Source organism: Cynocephalus volans, chromosome 2 (genome assembly GCF_027409185.1).
Source record: "Cynocephalus volans isolate mCynVol1 chromosome 2, mCynVol1.pri, whole genome shotgun sequence".
Taxonomy (NCBI): Eukaryota; Metazoa; Chordata; class Mammalia; order Dermoptera; family Cynocephalidae; genus Cynocephalus; species Cynocephalus volans.
In genome coordinates, this window is record NC_084461.1 from 123,127,580 (window position 1) to 123,144,957 (window position 17,378).

The following is a 17,378-nucleotide window of genomic DNA, read 5'->3' on the forward strand; positions in this document are numbered from 1 at the left end:
TGTTTTGTTATCGCTGCATCATTACTCACGCTCCCAGGGCTTCCAGGACCCCAGCAGCTGCGGTGGCTCTGGTGGCCCTGGATGCAGTGCTCTGGTCTACAGAAAAGTTATTGCAGTTCCTAATTAGCGCTCCAAGGAGAGGGTCTGGGTTTTTATTTTTGCTGCAGGGTCCCATCTGCCCAAGGCTTCCCCAGGCCCTCTCATCCACTGGGCTGGGGCTGTGGCCCCCTCCCCAGCCTCAGGTAGGCCCAAGGGCAAGCCTCCCCAAATTTCCCCTGCCACTCCCTCCACCTCCCAGACCTCCGGGGCCATGAATCATTTATGAGGCAAAAATGAAACCAATTAAGGACAAACTTTGAAAGCCTCTAATTGCTGCGCTTGGTGGCACCGAGGAAGGAGGGAGGCAGGCCTGCTTGGTGCGGAATCTCCTCGGCCCGGGCCTTCCCAGGACGCCCGGCCCGCCGCGCTCTGGGCGCCTCCCGCCTCCCGGCGGCGCGGACGTGCCTGCGCGGCTCCGGGGCCGCGTCTGCCGCCGGCGCCCGCCCGCCCGGGTCCCAGGCCGACTAATTAGGCGCGGCTCCCTCCCCGCGCCGCCCGCGCCCGCTCCAGGCCCGAGGTGATGGCGGCTGTTCCTGCCGTTCTGGGGCCCGTGCCCCAGAGCTGGCCGCCTTTCTGGGGCGGGAGCCAGCTCTGCTCGCCTGGCTTAACCCAGACGAGCCCAGGACGCCCTGTCCCTGAACGGGGAGGGCTGAGGCTCCACAGCCCCCCACGCCCCGTGGCTCCGGGGATGGAGGTGCCGGGGCACATGGCAGGGACGGTCCCACTGGGTCTCATGGAGGGAGATGCTTAGCCCAGCCAGAGTGGGGGGAGCTGGGGGAGGGGATGAGCTCCTGAGGTGTCTGTCGCAGTGGCCCATCGGGATCCAACTCCTCAGCTTTGCCACAAACAGTGACCTGATGCAGGATCTTTGGGCTCGGTTTCCCCATTTGTAAACTCTCGAGACTGGTCAGTTTTCTTCTAGATTTGGGATTTGGGAGCTGGGCCTTATGTGCCTCCCACTCCCCTCTCCTGGGGGTCCCTGAGGGGGTGGAGGTCGAGTCTGGACTCGGCAGGGCCTGCCTCACTGCTTGCTGCCAGCCCTAGGTGCCGGTGACCAGCCTGCTCTCTGTGCTGAGGGCCAGGCAGGCCCTGGGCACTCAGGCACGTTGTTTGCTGAAACCAAATTTCCGTGCTTGTGTTTTTCCGTAATTATATTAGCAGGTGGGATTTTTCCTCGGGGAAGTGGTGGGAGGGGGAGCGCCATGGCAGTGTCCCGCCTGCTCTGAGCGTGAGCTCACACTTAGCTCTACCCGCCTGCCCGCCGCCGTAATGATTTTTTAATTATGCAGCCAGTGCTCAGAATTGCTAATCCACCTCGAGCCCAGCATCCCCTCCTGAAGCTCAGAACCAGCCCCTCACTGATGTCCCCAGAGTTGGGGTGCCCAGCCCTGTGCCCATCACTGAGTACCCAGGACAGGCACCATGGTGGGAGAGAGGGTAGGCCAGACAGGGCTACAGGGGTGCCTCTCCTCCATCTGTCAGTGGCAGGACTTGCGGGAGGCCCTGTAGTTCTCTTTGTCCCCCACCCCACCCCTAGCCAAAGCATGGTTTGCATGCACCAGGACGGCTGTGGCTCTTGAATGGGCTGGGGGAGTGTTAAGTGCCCCCCCCCAGAGTGATGTGGCCACACCCATTTCAGGGACATCAGCCGTTTCTCCAGCCTTGTGCGACCCCAAGGACACACGCACATAAGTATATCTTTGTCTCTCTCGCACCCACACTCACATTTTGCTTCCCTTCTCCACACATACTCAACCTCACACTTAAGCTACACAAGCACAATGGCACGCTGTGTGTTTCTCACACATATAGCCACACCTGAGGGCTGGGCCACCCTCAGGAGACCCCACTGCTGCCTCCCATGCTCTGCAGCAGCCGTGCCCCCACTCCCTCCCCTGTAGACTCCTTCCCTCCCTCCACCCCCCGCTGGAAGGTGCTCTGAGGTCTCCTGACTCTGGCCTGGTGGGGTGGCTGCCTGTGGCTGGGCCCTGCCTGAGCCTCCATCGACCCTGGCCTGGGGGAGGGGGGGGGCGTTCTGCAGTGCTGTGGCAGCAGCTCCTCTCCAGGCGCCCAGCTGTGGCATCTGTCAAGGTCAGATAGCGACTCCGGAACCAGCCGGCTAGGCCCCATGGCCCCTCTCGCCTCATTATTTTTGTGTTCCAGGGCTGCGGCGACACCTCCTCCCTCACCCTCAGCCTCCCGCCTCTTGCCTGCCTCCCCCACGCCTCTGCAGGGAAGACCTGCAGTCTGGGGGCTTTTGTTTTCCAGTTTTTTCCATGCTCAGGCCACGCAGGCGGGTAGACACTGGCCAGAGCTGTTGGACCTTGAACGGCAGACAAGACAGGTGCCTCCCTTATGACTGGGATGGGTCTCAGCTAGTGAAACGGTGGGTTGGTTTCTCAGGGGGATAAACTGAACCTGGGTGGAGCCCCTACCACAGCCCAGGCGCACCTGTGGGCAGCTTCCTGTTTCCATTGGGGCCCTAGCACCTGGCACCAGTTCCTGTTTGCACCATCCCCATCCCAGTTGGGCCGCAGACTCACATACATCCCAGAGCCCCTGACACAACTCAGTGCTTGTGCATGTGTGCAAGTGCACACTAGTGTTCATGCAGCAGAGATATGTTGACACGTATAGTCCAGAAGAACCCACAAACATCCACCCACCACATAAATCACTCTACTTGTGTACACACACACACACACACACACACACACACACACACACACACGAGCATCTGCACACATTCACATGTGTGGACAACACATGCTTCCACTTTACCCACAGGGAGGTCACATAGTCAGACCTCCACCTGCAGTGGTATATAAGCCCCATGTATACATCTGTCTCCAGTCCACAGAGAGTGACGTCTGAGACTGTACACACTCACCTGGGCACACCCATAGCCCACCAGAGACACATACACATGCACACTTGCACACAGCATGCAGCTGTGTGACACATCTCCCAGGTAGATACACGTAAATATACTTGTACATGGTGCTGCTTCTCATGTTACACACTCCATCCTGCCGAGCTCACTCCCAGGTGCCCAGTGTTCCTTGAGCAATCATACCACCCACGGGACAGTGCTAGAAGAGAGGGAGCTGTAGGCCTCTGCTTGATGAGCCCTGCGTGTCCAGGGAGTCCTGGAGAGTGGGAAATGGAGGGTTGACGGATGGACTGCCCTACCCACCTGGCCGGCCTCATTATGTGCACCACCCTGGGCCCAAGAGCACCGGGGTGGGTTGTGGGTTCCCAGGTGCATCATGATGGGCTTGGTGGCTGGCTGCTGGCTGAGAAGCAGGCTTAGGGGGGTGACTTCTCAGGCTCTGTCTCTGGGTCTGTATTTCTACCTCGAGCCCGACTAGGGTGTATAAATGTTGGGGGGAATGGGATGTGGGCAGACTCCAGGCCCCCCAGGGTCTCTGGGGTAGCCCTGGCCATCCACTCATTTCCTCTCCAGTTGTGGACTGCTGTGACCGCTCCCGAGAAGGGGAGGTAGCTGGAGGCTTAGTGGTGACTAGGCCCCCACCCCCCAGGAAACTCAAAACCCTGGGCTAGCTGCGGGTGGCGGGTTGGGGCAGGCACAAAGAGGGCCTCTGTGCGGCCCGGCTGGGCTGCCCACAGGATTCTGGGGGAGGAGGCAGGAGCCGGTTTCCGTCCCATTCTACTTCCTGCGGAGGCCGCCGGAATGCCCGGAGCTCTGGCCCAGCCTGGCCCGTCGGCCCACCCGCAGCCCCTTCCCTTGTCTTTTCCTGGGCCTTGGGGTGCAGCTGCAGACTTCTCTGCTAAGGTCCCCTAATGTCATTTGCCCAGAGCCTGAGAGCCACTCCCCAGGACCCATGGGAAACCTAGGGAGTTCTTCTGGGCTGAGAGCTGAACTGGACCTCATCCTCCAGCTGAAGTTCCTCCCTCCATGTGCCTCAGAGTGCTAGGCCAGTATTGGAGAGCCAGGCCCTGGAGTCAAATCCTGGCTGTGCCACTTACTGACCTTGTGACCTTAGACAGGTGGCTTTATTTCTGTGAGCCTCAGTTGCCTCATCTGAAAGTGGGGATAATAATACAGGGCTGTAGAGAGACTCCAAGGAGAAAATGAATGTAAAGTGCTTATCACCATGCCTGGCAGAGAGTGAGTGCTCATTATCAGGACCTGCTATTATCATGTCCTCTATTGAAATAAGAGTGGGAGGGGCTGGGTGCCCCTTGTCCTAGTAAGCTTCACATCATCTGGGGCTCAGTCTCAACCCTGTGACCTGCTCAAAACCCTTCACTCCAAATCTGTTTCCCTACCTGCATATCACATGATTCAGGCCTTCTGGGGCCTAGGCTTCTAGGCTTCTGGGCCCCTCTTCCTGGGATTTGGAGGGTGGGAGGGGGTGACTATCTGGAATCTTTTTTTCTGTATCTCTTTACCTCCTTCCCCGTGGGACCCTCTGGGATCATGACTCCTGCGGTTTGGGGTAAGCAGCAAGAACAATTCTCTATTTTACAGATGGGAAACTGAGGCCTGGGCAGGGGGAAGGGCTTGGTCAAAGTCAACAGTAAGGGAGGACAGGGCGGAGCCACAAACCTAGACCACAGGATCCAGTTCCCTAGCCAGTCCTGTTGACATGTGCCTCCCCCCAACAGACATACTAACACACCCCACACAGGAGCCCCGAAGGACAGAGTCCCCTCTCTCTAATTTCTTGGCTCATGTATCTCTGAGCTAGCCTTCCCCGGCTTGTTCTATGGTGAGTTCTACCAGGAGGGCGGTCCCAAGTAGGTATGCAGGTTCTGATCCAAGATTGCTGTCAGCTCAGACATTGCCACTTTGGGAAATGTTTAGTCCAAGATCCAGGGGATCCCAAACAGTCAGGGCATCATTTTCTCTACGTCACAACTGCTTATCAAATTGACTGCTCTATATGAATCAATAATAGTACTTCCTTCAGAGGGTGGGTATGAGGATTACATGAGGTAAAGCATGTACAGTGTCTGGCACATAGGAAGGGCTCCATACATGTTAGCTGTGATCCTCATGGCCCCATGTGATAGATACTGGCTCAGAGGCCATATGCCAAGGTCATATGTAGGTCCTTCTAATCCTTTGACTCATCCAGGGAAGGAATCCGGCCTGAGGGAAACACCTATTGAAGAAGGCCCTGTCTTTATCAGAGTGTCTCAGGTTCTTCATCTCACTCTCTAGAGCCCTAGGTAAGGGCATACCTCTGCTTGGGGCTTCAGTGTTTCTGTCCGTGGATGGGCTGATCCCTTCCTCCAGTTGTTTGGATGAGTTCCGTAAGGGAAACAGAGGTCCATGTACTCCAGGGAGTTTCTCAAACGCTTGTGTATCAGCAGCATGTTTTAGTCCCCAGGCCAGGGTGTGGCACCTCTCCTGGCAGGAGGAGGGTAGGAGGGTCAGGGGATGTGGAGTTGGAGAAATACAATTGCAGCCCCCCAGCTATGTCCTTGGCAGTCAGTCCTGGGGAGACCCTATTGGTGTTGAGGGCATGTGACACCCCAGGTCACCCACTGGATACTAGCAGTAGTCAGTGTGTCAGCATATGTTTGTCCATCCGTACCTGGGTGTGTGCCCTGTGCTCTCTTTCTCCTGCCTCCAAAACCAGTGTCCCAGCGTGCATCTCCCTGGGCCTGAGTGGGGCTTTTTTCCCCCTCTGGAAACTCCCCAGGGTGAATCATGGAAATCAGAGACAGAACACCCGCCTCCTCCCTGCCATTGCTCAGCTTAGTTCAACCACTGTAGCCTGTGGTCTGCTCCCCCGCCACCACTGGCCTGCCTGCCATCAGTCTGTCTGTCCATTTTACCTCCCTTGGAGGCCAAGAAGACCAGCCCACAGAGGCGGGTAGAAGGGTGTGAGGGGGATGTCGGGAGCATGCATGGAAGTATGGGGAAGGATGCCCTGAGCCAGGGTGTGTGGGTCTGCAAAGCCAGCCTGCCCAAGTGGTGGTGGGGCCCCGCTGGGCCAGGGCCTTGGGGTCCTGAAATGCAGCCTCGTCTGGGAGGCCTTCCTCAGCAGGCAGCATGGCGGGAAGGCTGTTCCAGCCAGCCTGGAGTAGAAAGATATGCCTTTGTCAAACCCACCCTTGGGAGTGATGGTGGTTACACAACTCTGTAAATCACTGAATTGTACACTTAAAAATGGATGAATTTGTAGTATGTAAACTATACCTCAATAAAGCTGGTTAAAAAATCCTGCCCTTGGCCTCAAGACCCCCTGTCCAGTTGAGACCCTGCCAGCCTCATAGCCACACCTCATTTTTTAGGAACTTAGGCTTGTGTTCACTCTGGTAACCTCTCCTTATTCTTAACTCTTAGCCTAGCTGTCTCTTCCTCCAGGAAGGCCCCTGATGCCCTGCTAGGCCCCCTTCAGCCCTCGTTTCACAGTGGTTCATGTGCCCATTGGCCCAGCTCCCATGCACTCCTGGAGGGCGATAACAGGGCCTGTGTCCTCTACTGTCTCCCCAGTACCATGAGGCATGGGACTGCTGTTGTGGTAGGTGATGGAAAGGGTGCATCCAAACTTCTAAGATGTCTTGCTGTGGGCCACCTGTGTACATGTGTATGTGCAGACAGCACCATCCCATCCCAGAATGTCCTCTCCTCCCCTATGCTGTCTGGCCTGAAGGCTTCAGGATGGAGCCATGCTGGGAGTGAAGCTAGGCTCTTCTGGGGCTGAGGGTGCAGTGAGGACACTGCCACCACCTCTAGTGACCTCATCACCATCTGGCATTATGATGTAACTGGCCCAGCATTCCAGGTTCCTGGTGGGCATCTCTAAGCCCCCCTCGTGCGGGCACTCCCCTGGGGTCTGTGACAGCTCACTCCCGACCACAGAGAGGTGGCAGGCACGGTAACAACCCTGGGAGTTGGGGGTAGCCTCAGGGATAGCTGGATCACCTTGCTCTGGGCCACTCTGTCAATTGCCCAGTAGAACAAAGGTGATCATGAAGCAGGGTGACTAACACTTGAGCTCTGGGTTCATATTCTACCACTGCTGAGCACCAGCTGTTTAACCTTGGACTGACACCAGCTTGAACCTCTGTAAGCCTCAGTTTTCTCATTTCTGAAATTGGTTAATACATAGTTCCTATCTTCCTAAGTTGTGGGGAGGAGTCCAGGAGATAAGACATGGAAAGTATGAGAGCACAGGGCCTGGGACACAGTAGGTGCTCAATAAATGCTAGTTGCTAGGATTGGTTACTTAAGGGAACCTAATTGTCCACCTTGGTGGTGCGGGCTGGCTAGAATGGGCAGGGTCTGTGCCTTCAGGGGCTGACCAGGGCCTTAGGGTAGAGGCAGTGAGTGGCCCCACTGCCAGGAAGGTGGCCCCACCTCTGACTCTCTCTGTCTTCCCAGCTCAGCCGGTGAGCTTTAAACTACAGGAGGCACTGGGTGCCACAGCCATGCCAAGGCCAGGAACCCACTGCCACCCAGCCCTCCTCCACATCTCCTCTCCCCAGGCCTTGGGCTGGACATGATGGGTCTGATCTGATCCCCCCAACTTGTCCCTTCTCTGCCCTCCCGCTCATCTCCCTCTTCTGTGGACCTATCCAACTGCCTTCTCTTGGTCCCCATGATCCTGGGTCTGAGACTCCCTCCTCGGGTCTGTTTCCATGTTTCTCAGACCCACAAGTCCCCAAGCCTGGGCAGTGCCTGGGTCCCTGAGTCTCTCTGAGCTCGATCGCCCCAGTCTCTAACCTTAACCCTTTGCCCCCTCCTCTCCAGATCCCTTTTTCTCTGACCCACCCCTTAAATTCTCTGTCTCATAATTCTCTAATCCCCAACCTGCCTCTGTTCTTCTGCCCCCATGTCCCCTCTGATCCCCCCGCCTTGGCCCCCTGGGTTCTATCCCCACCCGTCAGCCCCTGGTCCCAGCTCCTGGCCGGCCCGGCTCCTACATGGACAAAGGGGTCCTTTGTGGGCTGACCGCGGCTGGCGGGGCGGTGGGGCGCTGGCTCCGCATTGCTGATGAAACGGAGCCCTTTGTTGTCCCTCCTCAGGCGCAGTATTTCTTTTTGGGGGCTGGATGCGTTCCTGGCAGGGCCGATGATGGATGCACCCGCTGCCGCCCGCCTGCCCGCCAGTTTTCCCTCCCGCTCATTCTCGCTCCGCTTCAACGCAGCCCAGCTCCTCCCCTGCTGCCTGGGCACTGCCAGGCCCTTCCTGGCCTGGAAGGGGATTACCGTGTGCCCTGCAGTAGAATGGGGACCTGCAAGAATGTCCCCTCTATGTCCTCTGCTCTGTGAATGGGGCCTTTGGTCAGGGGTCCACTGGGACTGGGGCATCAGCTTTTCCTAAGATCTGAAGGAGAAGATGAGCCAGGTACAGGGGCAGATTTGGAACAAGCTTGAGGACTAGATGTGATGTCTGCCCATTCTGGATTAGGGTACAGTTACCACAGTGGGCCATTCCCCCTTGTGTACCTCTCTCCTACCGCATCCACCACCTTCAGTTTCTGTGGCTGTCTGCACCTGTTCGGTGACATTTCATGTCTGATCCCAAGCTCAGCATGTCCCAGGACCTGGGAGGCTGGGGGTAGGTGGTCCCTGAGGGAGAACAGAAAAGTGGAAGGTCAGAGAAATTCCAAGGGAGGGATAGAGATGAACAGAACATGAGGTCTGGTCCCCACCAAGAGAGACTCAGGTTGGAGACAAAAGCAGAGAGACAGCCAGAGCATCAGCCCCGAATGCAGGCAGGAACACAGGCAGGCCGGCTGTGTTGGAGAGAGCTGACTTCTAATTGACCTGCCCGCCCTGCATGCAGAGCCAGATCCTGGAGCTGGGAGGAGGGAGGGAGGGAGGGAGCGAGCAGAGCAAGAGCAGCGTTAATGCAGCTATCGATTTCTGCCACCAGCCAGCAGGCCGCAGAGGCGGGGGACGCACACAGGGGCTGGGGCACACACCGCTCCTTTCCCTACCTCCCAGCCCACAGACACCTGCCTTCTTCTGTCTTCTGCCCTCACCCTGTGTCTATGGCTGCTGGGGCCTATGGTCCAGGGCAGGGTAGTTGAGCTCGGATGGATAGGAGCTGGGTGAGATGACTTGGTGATTTCTGGTTCTGGTCTCGCTAGCCACAGTTCCCAATACTAGCCAGGGTCACTGATGCCTGGTGGGGTCATCAATCTCTGAGGAGAGGGACTGAAAAGCCAGCCTGGGCTTGGCTCTCAGGAGGTGGGACAGCACAGCTATCCTTGGGCATACATGGTCCCTTTTCTCTTATTACAACTCTGGCCTCTGACACCCCTAGTCCAGCTAGGATAATTCTGCCAGCCACTCCTGGGTCGGTCCTGTTACCCAGCTCTTCCTTACCACTCTTGGTGGGCTGCTGCCCACTGTGAGGGCCAGTAGTGGCTGCCTTTTGATGCCTGACAATTGCCTCACACTGGACACAGCTTTTTGCCTTCCTACACTTGCTCTTCTTTGTGACCACTCCTTAGCAATCCAGGCAGGGGCCCCCGTCTGCTCGGGGCCTCAGTTTCCCCCTCTGTAAATACAGAGGGTTGGACTAGATGATCTCCTGGGAGGATAGGCTGAGTCCTGTGACTGGGGGGTGGTGGGGTTGCCTGGGGACAAAGATCCAGTGTGTGCCGCCCTCAGACCCAGGGCGGGATGGGGCCACCAGATGTGCGCCTCCCCCTTAAGCCACCAGCTGCTCCAGGGCTGGGCCCTGTCCTCCCACCCCTCTCCTGGGGGTGCTGAGCCACAGCAGGCAGATAGGGAAGGGATGCTAGAGAGCCAGGACTGATGAGGAAACTGCTACCCCATCTCATCTGGACCGGTTCCTTCCAGCCAAGGAGGCTGGCTGCTCAAATGCCTTGGCCTTGAGGCCTGAGTGGAGCAGGCCTGTCCTGGAAAGGGGCACCTCAGAAATGTGGAGGTGGCCAAAGGACAGGCCCCTGCTTGGCTCCATTCCTGCAAGGGTCACACCTACCCTCTCAGTCCCAGCCTGCCCCATCCAGAAGCCCCTCCTGCCTACAGCCCAGCCCAGCTCTCTGGGTTCTCACTGGGACCTCCACCCAGGCCCTCTGCAGGCCTTGTGAGGCCTCTGCCCCCTCCCCGATCTGGGAGCCAGGCCAGAGCACAGCAGTGAGGCCTGAATAAAGACAAGAGAGGTCTGAGATGATAATGACTGGGAGCCGAGGAGGAAGTATGTGCTGGTGTGTGCACAAGCGCGTCCTCCTACTCTTGCAGGGCAAGGCTTGTCCTCTGCCCGAGAGAGTAGATGCTCCTTGAAATAAGGGTTCTGCTCTCTATTGGCAAACTCTGAGTTAAATACAAAGTTTCTTTGCCTGCAGATCTTGTCAGACCCGTGAAGTAACTGATATATTAGAAGTCTCCAAAGGAGGATCCAGGGGCAGCTTCCCAGACTTACACCTTCAAGTACTCCTCTCCTTAGTTGGGTCAGCGGAAGGAAGATTAGGAAGTAGATGTGACTCTGTCACCCTCTCAGGTTAATAAGCATCTCCAGTTCTTTCCCACCCCAGCACAGAAAGGACTGCCTTCCTTCATCAGGTCTTCCTAGACCCTAGCAGGGCAGATCTGGGCTGAGCCTCCACTGTGCCGCTCAGTGACCATATGCCCATAGGCTGGTAATTCTCCTATACCTCATTTTCCTCAATTATAAAATAGAGGATCAGCAGCCACTACTTCACAAGGTTCTTGTGAGTCTTAACTAAGATAGCACAAATAAAAAACTCCTAACCAAGGTAGGCCTGGCACCTAATCAGACTTGTGGTTGTTATGATGGCAATACAGTTGGTAGTGGTGTTGGTGATATTGAAGGAGGAGGTGTTTACCGCTACACTGACCCTGTGTCCTCTTGTCCCAACAGACTGAAGACACTTCCACGTGGACACCTGACCATGTGCTTGCCCTGAGCAGCAAGGTCCACCAGGCATCTCTATTGTGGGCAGCAGGGCCAGGTGCTCATCTGTGGACCCCCAGCAGTTGTCAGGCTCCTCCGGCAGTGGGGTCAGGGCTTTGGCCCCACCATGTCGAGCCTCGGCGGTGGCTCCCAGGACGCCGGCGGCAGTAGCAGCAGCAGCAACTCCAGTGGCAGTGGTGGCAGTGGCCCAAAGGCAGGAACGGCAGACAGGAGTGCAGCGGTGGCCACTCCTGCACCAGCCTCGGTGGCAGATGATGCACCACCCCCTGAGCGCCGGAACAAGAGCGGTATCATCAGCGAACCCCTCAACAAGAGCCTACGCCGCTCCCGCCCACTCTCCCACTACTCTTCCTTTGGCGGCAGTGGTGGCAGTGGCGGTGGCAGCATGATGGGCGGGGAGTCTGCTGACAAGGCTGCTGCAGCTGCAGCCGCTGCCTCCCTGTTGGCCAATGGGCATGACCTGGCAGCGGTCATGGCGGTGGACAAAAGCAACCCTACCTCAAAGCACAAAAGCAGTGCTGTGGCCAGCCTGCTGAGCAAGGCTGAGCGGGCCACGGAGCTGGCAGCCGAGGGACAGCTGACGCTGCAGCAGTTTGCGCAGTCCACGGAGATGCTGAAGCGCGTGGTGCAGGAGCACCTACCGCTGATGAGTGAGGCGGGTGCTGGCCTGCCTGATATGGAGGCCGTGGCAGGTGCCGAAGCCCTCAATGGCCAGTCCGACTTCCCCTACCTGGGCGCTTTTCCCATCAACCCAGGCCTCTTCATCATGACCCCGGCAGGTGTGTTCCTGGCCGAGAGTGCGCTGCACATGGCCGGCCTGGCTGAGTACCCCATGCAGGGAGAGCTGGCCTCCGCCATCAGCTCGGGCAAGAAGAAGAGGAAACGCTGTGGCATGTGTGCGCCCTGCCGGCGGCGCATCAACTGCGAGCAGTGCAGCAGTTGTAGGAACCGAAAGACTGGCCATCAGATTTGCAAATTCAGAAAATGTGAGGAACTCAAAAAGAAGCCTTCCGCTGCTCTGGAGGTAACGGCGCCTTAGAGGGAGGTGTGTGGGCTCCTGCGTCTGTCTGGCAGTTCAAACCCACCCCGACCCCCGGCCCCACTTTCCTTCCTGGGCGAGTGTCTGGATGCCCAGCCAGTCCTAGGGGTCTAGGGGTCTGGCTTTGAGACACCACTTCACTGCCCCAAAAGTCAGAGCCACATCCTGAGATCCCTTCAGGCTCTAGTTTGTAAGGCAAGCATAAAATGCCAGGCCCTGGGATTCTGATGCCCTTCCAGGGCTTCTGGGTCAGGTATTGAGATTCCCATACAAGTCCTAAGTTTCTGACTCTCAGATGTGTCCTAAAGCATCCAGTTTATGACCCAAGATTGTGTGACTCTCCCGTGCCCCATTTGAGGGGTTCTGTGCCCTGGGCCCTGTGGCCCTGAGGGTAAGCCCTTCATTTTCTCCTCCAGAACCCAGCCTTCCCCCAAGGCCACCCAAGGATAGAGCAGTTCAGTGCTGGTTGCCCTTCTCTGAGGCCTGGAAGTATCCTGGGTCTGAACACCTAATGGACAGACTTTTGGGGGCCTGGGGTTAGGGGGTGACCATGAGCCTGGGGTATAGGCAAGGACCTGTTTACTTTGGGATTGGGTTAGAGAAGGCAGAGAGGTTCTCATGCTGCTTTCTCTCCACCCTTGTGGCAAGGCCCATCCCTGTGCCCCCAGACGTGGCAACCTAGCTGGAGTGCCAGGCCTGGATACAAAAGCATCTTTCAGCCTGCTGTCCCTGCCCGTCCCCGCCCCTCTATGAGTGGGCTTGACGCAATGTCCAGAATGGTTAGAAAACAATGGTGTCCCAGCCATGGCCTCCTGGCCACCCTCCCTCACCCCAGCCCCACATCTGATATGTCTGCTCTCCTATGTGCACGCAAAGTCACCCACTTTGGTCCAGCGTAAACACACACACATGCACACACCTGGCCTATACACGTACTCTTATTGTAGGCACAGCCGCTTGATAAACACACCAAATATTTCTGCTGCTCTCCCCCAGCTCTGTACACACTATACAGTATAGCATAGCATAGCACGAGGCACACACCTGTATACATATCCCATGCACACGCTTACACACCCATTTGACAGAAACACACACACGGCCTCCAGATGCACCACAGCCACCTGGTGCTTGTTGCCTTTGGGCCGGGGGAAGGGGCTTCCTATCTGGAAGGAGGTTCCTGGGCACAGTGGCTCAGGAGGCCTGAGGGTGCTCTGGGCCCTCCAGTGGCCCAGCGATCAACGCTCCTTCTCTGGCCCTGCCAGGATGGCAGAACTCTGCGGGGTGGCTGCTCTTACTCCATGCCCATCCCTCACCACGAGGCCCTCCACGGGGGAACGTCTTTGCACCAAGCCCACCCGGACCCTGACTGAACTCTCTCCTTGTTTTTGTCTCCTGCCCCGCCAGAAGGTGATGCTTCCGACGGGAGCCGCCTTCCGGTGGTTTCAGTGACGGCGGCGGGAACCCAAAGCTGCCCTCTCCGTGCAATGTCACTGCTCGTGTGGTCTCCGGCAAGGGATTCGGGCGAAGACAAACGGATGCACCCATCTTTAGAACCAAAAATATTCTCTCACAGATTTCATTCCTGTTTTTATATATATTTTTTCTGTTGTCGTTTTAACATCTCCACGTCCCTAGTATAAAAAGAAAAAGACAAGAAAAAAAATCTAACTGCTTTTTCGGAAGAACAACAACAAAAAAAGAGGTAAAGACGAATCTATAAAGTACGAGACTTCCTGGGCAAAGAATGGACAATCAGTTTCCTTCCTGTGTCGATGTCGATGTTGTCTGTGCAGGAGATGCAGTTTTTGTGTAGAGAATGTAAATTTTCTGTAACCTTTTGAAATCTAGTTACTAATAAGCACTACTGTAATTTAGCACAGTTTAACTCCACCCTCATTTAAACTTCCTTTGATTCTTTCCGACCATGAAATAGTGCATAGTTTGCCTGGAGAATCCACTCATGTTTATAAAGAGAATGTCGATGGCGCCGTGTAGAAGCCCCTCTGTGTCCATCCATGTGTGCAGAGCTGCCGGCGAGGTGCTCACAGAGGGGAAGGGAGCCCCTCACCCCCATCCCTGGGCCCAGGCCAGTCGTGTTGCACCCACAGTCCCCAGACTGGGTGGGATCCCTCACCCCAGTGGTGATGATTCTGGAAAAATGAAAGCTCTGTTCGTTTATCCATTGAGATCTGGGAGCCCATGTCTCGATATTTCCAATCCTGGCTACTTCCCTTAGAGAAAATAAGTCCCTTTTTTTCTGGCTTTGCTGATGGCAACAGAAGAAAGGGCTTCCTTGCGTGGTCCCCTGCCGGTGGGGGTGGGTGCCCAGGGGGCCCCTGTGCGGCCTGGGCCCCCCGCCCATGGCCAGCTTCCTGCTGATGAACATGCTGTTTGTATTGTTTTAGGAAACCAGGCTGTTTTGTGAATAAAACGAATGCATGTTTGTGTCACGAAGCACCACTGGCTTCTTGCTCTCGGGTTTTAGGGGGCTGGCTTGGGGGCTGTTGCTGGGCAGGGGTTGTCTGGGACCATCTTGAGGGGGAAGAAGGATGGCCCAGGGACATTTAGATCTCTTGGGAAGAGAGGCCTTCTGAATCCAGAAGGGAGAGCAGCAGCAGCCTGCCTGACAGACAGGATGCAAATGCTCATAATCTGGAAGTGGCTGATTACTAAGCCCCTTGCCTGCTTGTACCCCACACCTCTGAACCTGCACCTCTGGGGAGCTTCGCTCTCCTGTGGCTCTTTTTTATTTACCTAAATTCATCAGGGCCTGATCAGTGCAAAGCAGCCTGTAGTACTGCGGAGGCCTGAGCTGCCTTTCTTCTTACATGGCAGTCATCTAGTACGCCCCTAACCACTGATGGGATTCCCCAGGGAGCAGTTTCAGCCCAGGTTTGTGGGGACGTGGCTGTTCCCAGAGCACACACAGAGGACCCCCCCGCCCCCAGCACACATACACATTCCTTTTCAGGCTTGAGGGCTATTAGACTGAGTTCTGGGGATTGTCCCTGACTTTAACTGCCCCCACTCCCAGAGGGTTTGTTGGTCCAAGGCTGTTTGGGAACTCAGAGGCCACATGTATGGAGAAGTCACTACATAGCCACATGGTCTAGGCCAAAGCAGCCTGAACAGGAAGGGGTGGCAGTTGCCTGCCCCTCCCTACACATCACAGGGGCCGGCCTGAAGTATGAGGCCCTTCCATCCACTGTGGGAGCGTTCTTCCCAACACCAGCTGCTTTGAGTCTGGCTGAGGTGGAGGCTAGACTTGTGGAAGGACTTTCTGACAATGTTGAAGCCTGGCTTCAGGTAGGTGAAAGAAGGGGCAGCTTCTGAAGCCGAGTGGGCGGTAAGGTGGGGGAGATGGGCTGTCTCTGTCATTGTTCCTGGGAGAAGAAAGTAGCCATGTTGGGGGGAGGGGCACTGACCCCCGACCTCTTCCCGGGTGTCACAAGCTCCCTTCCAGCACCAGGGGCTAAGCAGCCTGGCCTGGCACAGCGGGGGCAGGCGGGGGTGGTGGAAGGCAGCTTTCAACTCCATCTCTGCCTGAGAAAAATTCCCTTTCATGTGGCTGCCTGTGATCTCTCCAGGCAGCTCTGCCGAAGGGGGATGTCCAGCAGGGAGCTGGGGGAGGTGTTGCAGCTGGGGGGCACCCTCACCCCCAGCACAAGGCAAACTGCAGCACCTCCAGAACCTTGAGGGGGCAGGGAGGGTCCCCCTGAGGGGAGTGGGATGGGGAGCTTGGCCAGCAGGGGGCAACCAGCACGAAGCCCCTGCCTGCTCCTGCTTGGTTGCTGGCAGCACCCAGGCTGCAGATGGCCTCGGCCATCTCTCACTGGCACGCCTACAGGTGTGGGGTGGATGGCTCTAGTGCCAGCCCCAAGAGGGGGTGCTGTGACTCAGCTGGCCTGTACCTTTTAGTGTGCCAACCCACAGCCCAGCCATGTCTCATGGGCCCACTCCCCAACACAGAGAAACCCAAAGCTTAAGCCCTTCACCTCCTCCAGCTTCAGCCTCTTACGCTCTGCTTTGTGGAAATGGTAGGCCAGCCCCTCGGTGTCAGGAGGTGGCCAGGGCTGGGGATAGCTGTGAAGCAGAACACATGATGAGGACTCAGTTACCTCATCTGGGAAATGGGACAATAATTGTCTCCCTAAACTTGCCTGAGGATGAAATGAGATCACACTTAGGAAGGGCCTGGCTCATAGTAAGCACTGTGAATGACAACTGATGTTGCTATTTTAAAACTTCACCGAAAGCTCACCAAGATGTCTCCTACCTACGCCAGGGCTGTGCATCCTCTCTGAAGCCCTAGCACCCCCACCTCCCACCTCTGAAGAGTGGCTCGGCCGCCAGCCCTTCTCCTGCGTGGCCCCACCAGCCTGTCTTTGAGTTTCTCTCTGGCTCACTGTCTGCAGCTCTGTCTTGATGGTCTTTGTTGGTCCCTGACTGTGTCTTTGTGTCCCTTCATCTTTCCACATCTCTGAGCCTCCATGGGTCTCTCTGGGCCTCTATCTCCCTGTGTCTCTGTTGCAGATTCACCCCTGCTGCTCCCCCATCTGACAGAGAAGTACTTAGAGGCAGGATCCCCGTGGAGCTATGGGCCCAGTTCCCCTCCCGCCCACCCCCCGGGGTGCCCTCTGCTACTGTAGGGGGCCCGACCTCCTGGTGACTGGGAAGCCCTCACTCCAGCACCCTGTACCCCCACCTGGGTGATCTGGTACTCAGGGCCGGCTCTGGGAGTGGCAGGGTGGGGATTTGAGTGGCTGGGCTCATACACTGGACTGGATACAAGTCCAGCCTTCACGCAGCCCCTGCATGGACTCCCTTGTGTGTGTATGTGCGTATGTGTGTGTATGTGTGAGAGAGAGAGAGAGCTGCTTCAAGGCCCTGACAACCATATGAGGCCTTGTGTAGCAATGTGGCTATGTGTGATGTCGGGTGTGACATGAAAATGGGTTGTGACAGTGTGTGGGAGACGGTGATGTGAGATTCTGTGTGGCCATGAGTTGGTGTATGACATCAGTGGCCACACTGGGATGTTCTGTGACACTGCATGTGTGATCTGTGACATTGTACAATCCTGTAACAGATCCAGTGTGATACTGGGTTGTACGACTGAACGTGTGACACTGGGTGATTCTGCATGAGTGTATGACGTTGGATGTTGTACGGCACTGTATGACCCTGTGACAAAACTGGATAATTCTGAGTGTGTGACATTGTGTCTGTGTGGCCATTGTAGATCTGGCCCTGTGAGTATGTGATGTATCTGTGTGACCATACTGTGACCCTGTGATGCTTCCTGGATAACCCTGTGTGTGGTCATGACACCACTGCCATGTTTGT

The 17,378-nt window shown here is 56.6% G+C and overlaps 1 protein-coding gene across 3 annotated transcripts in view; it reads left to right on the forward strand.

The window, feature by feature from the left end:
- CXXC5 (CXXC finger protein 5) overlaps positions 1 to 14,482 on the forward strand; it is a 33,859-nt gene extending 19,377 nt beyond the window's left edge. For all 3 annotated transcript variants that reach the window (XM_063086295.1, XM_063086296.1, XM_063086297.1), the window contains exons 2-3: positions 10,937 to 12,014; positions 13,437 to 14,482. In XM_063086295.1, coding sequence (XP_062942365.1) covers positions 11,097 to 12,014; positions 13,437 to 13,481 — 963 coding nt within the window. In that variant the 5' untranslated portion in view covers positions 10,937 to 11,096 and the 3' untranslated portion in view covers positions 13,482 to 14,482. The remainder of the gene's footprint in view (positions 1 to 10,936; positions 12,015 to 13,436) is intronic.
- Positions 14,483 to 17,378: the final 2,896 nt, after the last annotated feature.